Genomic DNA, 1,639 nt, shown 5'->3' on the forward strand with positions numbered 1-1,639 from the left:
TAGGGTTTAGGGTTTAGGGTTTGGGGTTTACCTGATAGACCTCAGGGTGTATATCGTTGCAAACCCAAAAAGCATACCGCCGAGACAGCCACCCAAATGAGCGAAATTATCTACTGTAGAGAAACCCCCCATGCTGTTGAGCTGTGCCGTCACCTGCACACAAACCCTAAACCCTAAACCCTAAACCCTAAACCCTAAACCCTCAAATTCTTTATCTTAAACCCTATATACTGAGAGAGATCAGGAAATTCGTGCTACAGAGAAAAATATACTTACTGTGTAATGAGGGTTTAGGGTTTAGGGTTTAGGGTTTGCAACTGAAAATAACAATATATACTTCCAGCTTAATGAGGGTTTAGGGTTTAGGGTTTAGGGTTTAGGGTTTGCAACTCACAATAACAATAATGACGATGCCCAGCACACACCAAGGATAATGCAGAAAGTCCCAGTTCTCTGCGAGAACACCAAACCCTAAACCCTAAACCCTAAACCCTAAACCCTAAACCCTTCAGNGTCCCAGTTCTCTGCGAGAACACCAAACCCTAAACCCTAAACCCTAAACCCTAAACCCTAAACCCTTCAGGGGAAAACCTAAACCCTAAACCCTGAACTTGCAACGCTCACCTCGCCGCCACGCTTGCAGCTGGGTCGGTAGACAGCCCAGGCCTACAACCCTAAACCCTAAACCCTAAACCCTAAACCCTCACCGATTGCAAAAGGTACTAAACCCCCCAAGAGGCCGTATAGAGCCCCCGAGAGCCCTTCGAAGCCCCTAAACTAAAACCCTAAACCCCAAACCCTAAACCCTAAACCCTAAACCCTAAACTCTAAACCCTAAACCCTAAACCCTCACCTATTGCAAAAGGTACTAAACCCCCCAAAAGGCCGTATAGAGCCCCCGAGGAGCCGACAGTGGTGGTGCAGGGGTCGAAGACAGCGCTGAGGAGGTTCCCTGACATGGCGCTGATAAACCACGTCAACAGACATCTCCAGAAACCCCACACCTGAACTCATAAACCCTAAACCCTAAACCCTAAACCCTAAACCCTAAACTCTATTTCGGAGATCCCAAACAAGACTGCCACAACAGGGTTTAGGGTTTAGGGTTTCAGTTCATCTTAAACCCTAAACCCTAAACTCGCCAAGAAAACCTTCACCCCTCAGCCAACGCGTCGCAACTGGGTTGGTTTAGGGTTTAGGGTTTAGGGTTTAGGGTTTGCTTACGGGTTCAAGGATAAAGAGGACCGCCGCCTGACAAAATATATTTATAGTGAGATGCACCCAGCCCCCATGCAGCAGAGAGGCCCAGAAGACCCTATACACCTCACCATAGTTACGAATGAGGTTAGTGTCTAGGGCCCCCAGGGTAGAGAGTATACGAGCTGTACATACACCCCAAATACACACACTAAACCCTAAACCCTAAACCCTAAACCCTAATACAAAGAAAACATCACTCTACGCTATACATATCGTAAACCCTAAACCCTAAACAACAAAACACTCAACCACAAATCAAACCCTCTACCAAGACAAATCCTACCCTTAACTCACTCTAAACCCTAAACCCTAAACCCTAAACCCTAAACCCTAGACCCTAAACCCTAAACCCTAAAGCGGAAATCACTGGTTCTCGATA

General features: G+C 46.7%; 1 protein-coding gene across 1 annotated transcript in view; it reads right to left on the minus strand.

Annotated features, from left to right (window-relative positions):
* Positions 1 to 106: 106 nt before the first annotated feature.
* The window catches only part of EMH_0086020 (uncharacterized protein), a gene marked incomplete at both ends in the record, with an annotated part of 2,850 nt that continues 1,317 nt past the window's right edge, over positions 107 to 1,639 (minus strand). The window contains 6 exons of the mRNA XM_013500976.1: positions 107 to 153; positions 395 to 453; positions 625 to 666; positions 854 to 1,004; positions 1,329 to 1,382; positions 1,628 to 1,636. Coding sequence (XP_013356430.1) covers positions 107 to 153; positions 395 to 453; positions 625 to 666; positions 854 to 1,004; positions 1,329 to 1,382; positions 1,628 to 1,636 — 362 coding nt within the window. The remainder of the gene's footprint in view (positions 154 to 394; positions 454 to 624; positions 667 to 853; positions 1,005 to 1,328; positions 1,383 to 1,627; positions 1,637 to 1,639) is intronic.

The sequence above is a fragment of the Eimeria mitis genome, genomic scaffold, assembly GCF_000499745.2.
Source record: "Eimeria mitis Houghton genomic scaffold, Emh_scaff6114, whole genome shotgun sequence".
Classification (NCBI taxonomy): domain Eukaryota; phylum Apicomplexa; class Conoidasida; order Eucoccidiorida; family Eimeriidae; genus Eimeria; species Eimeria mitis.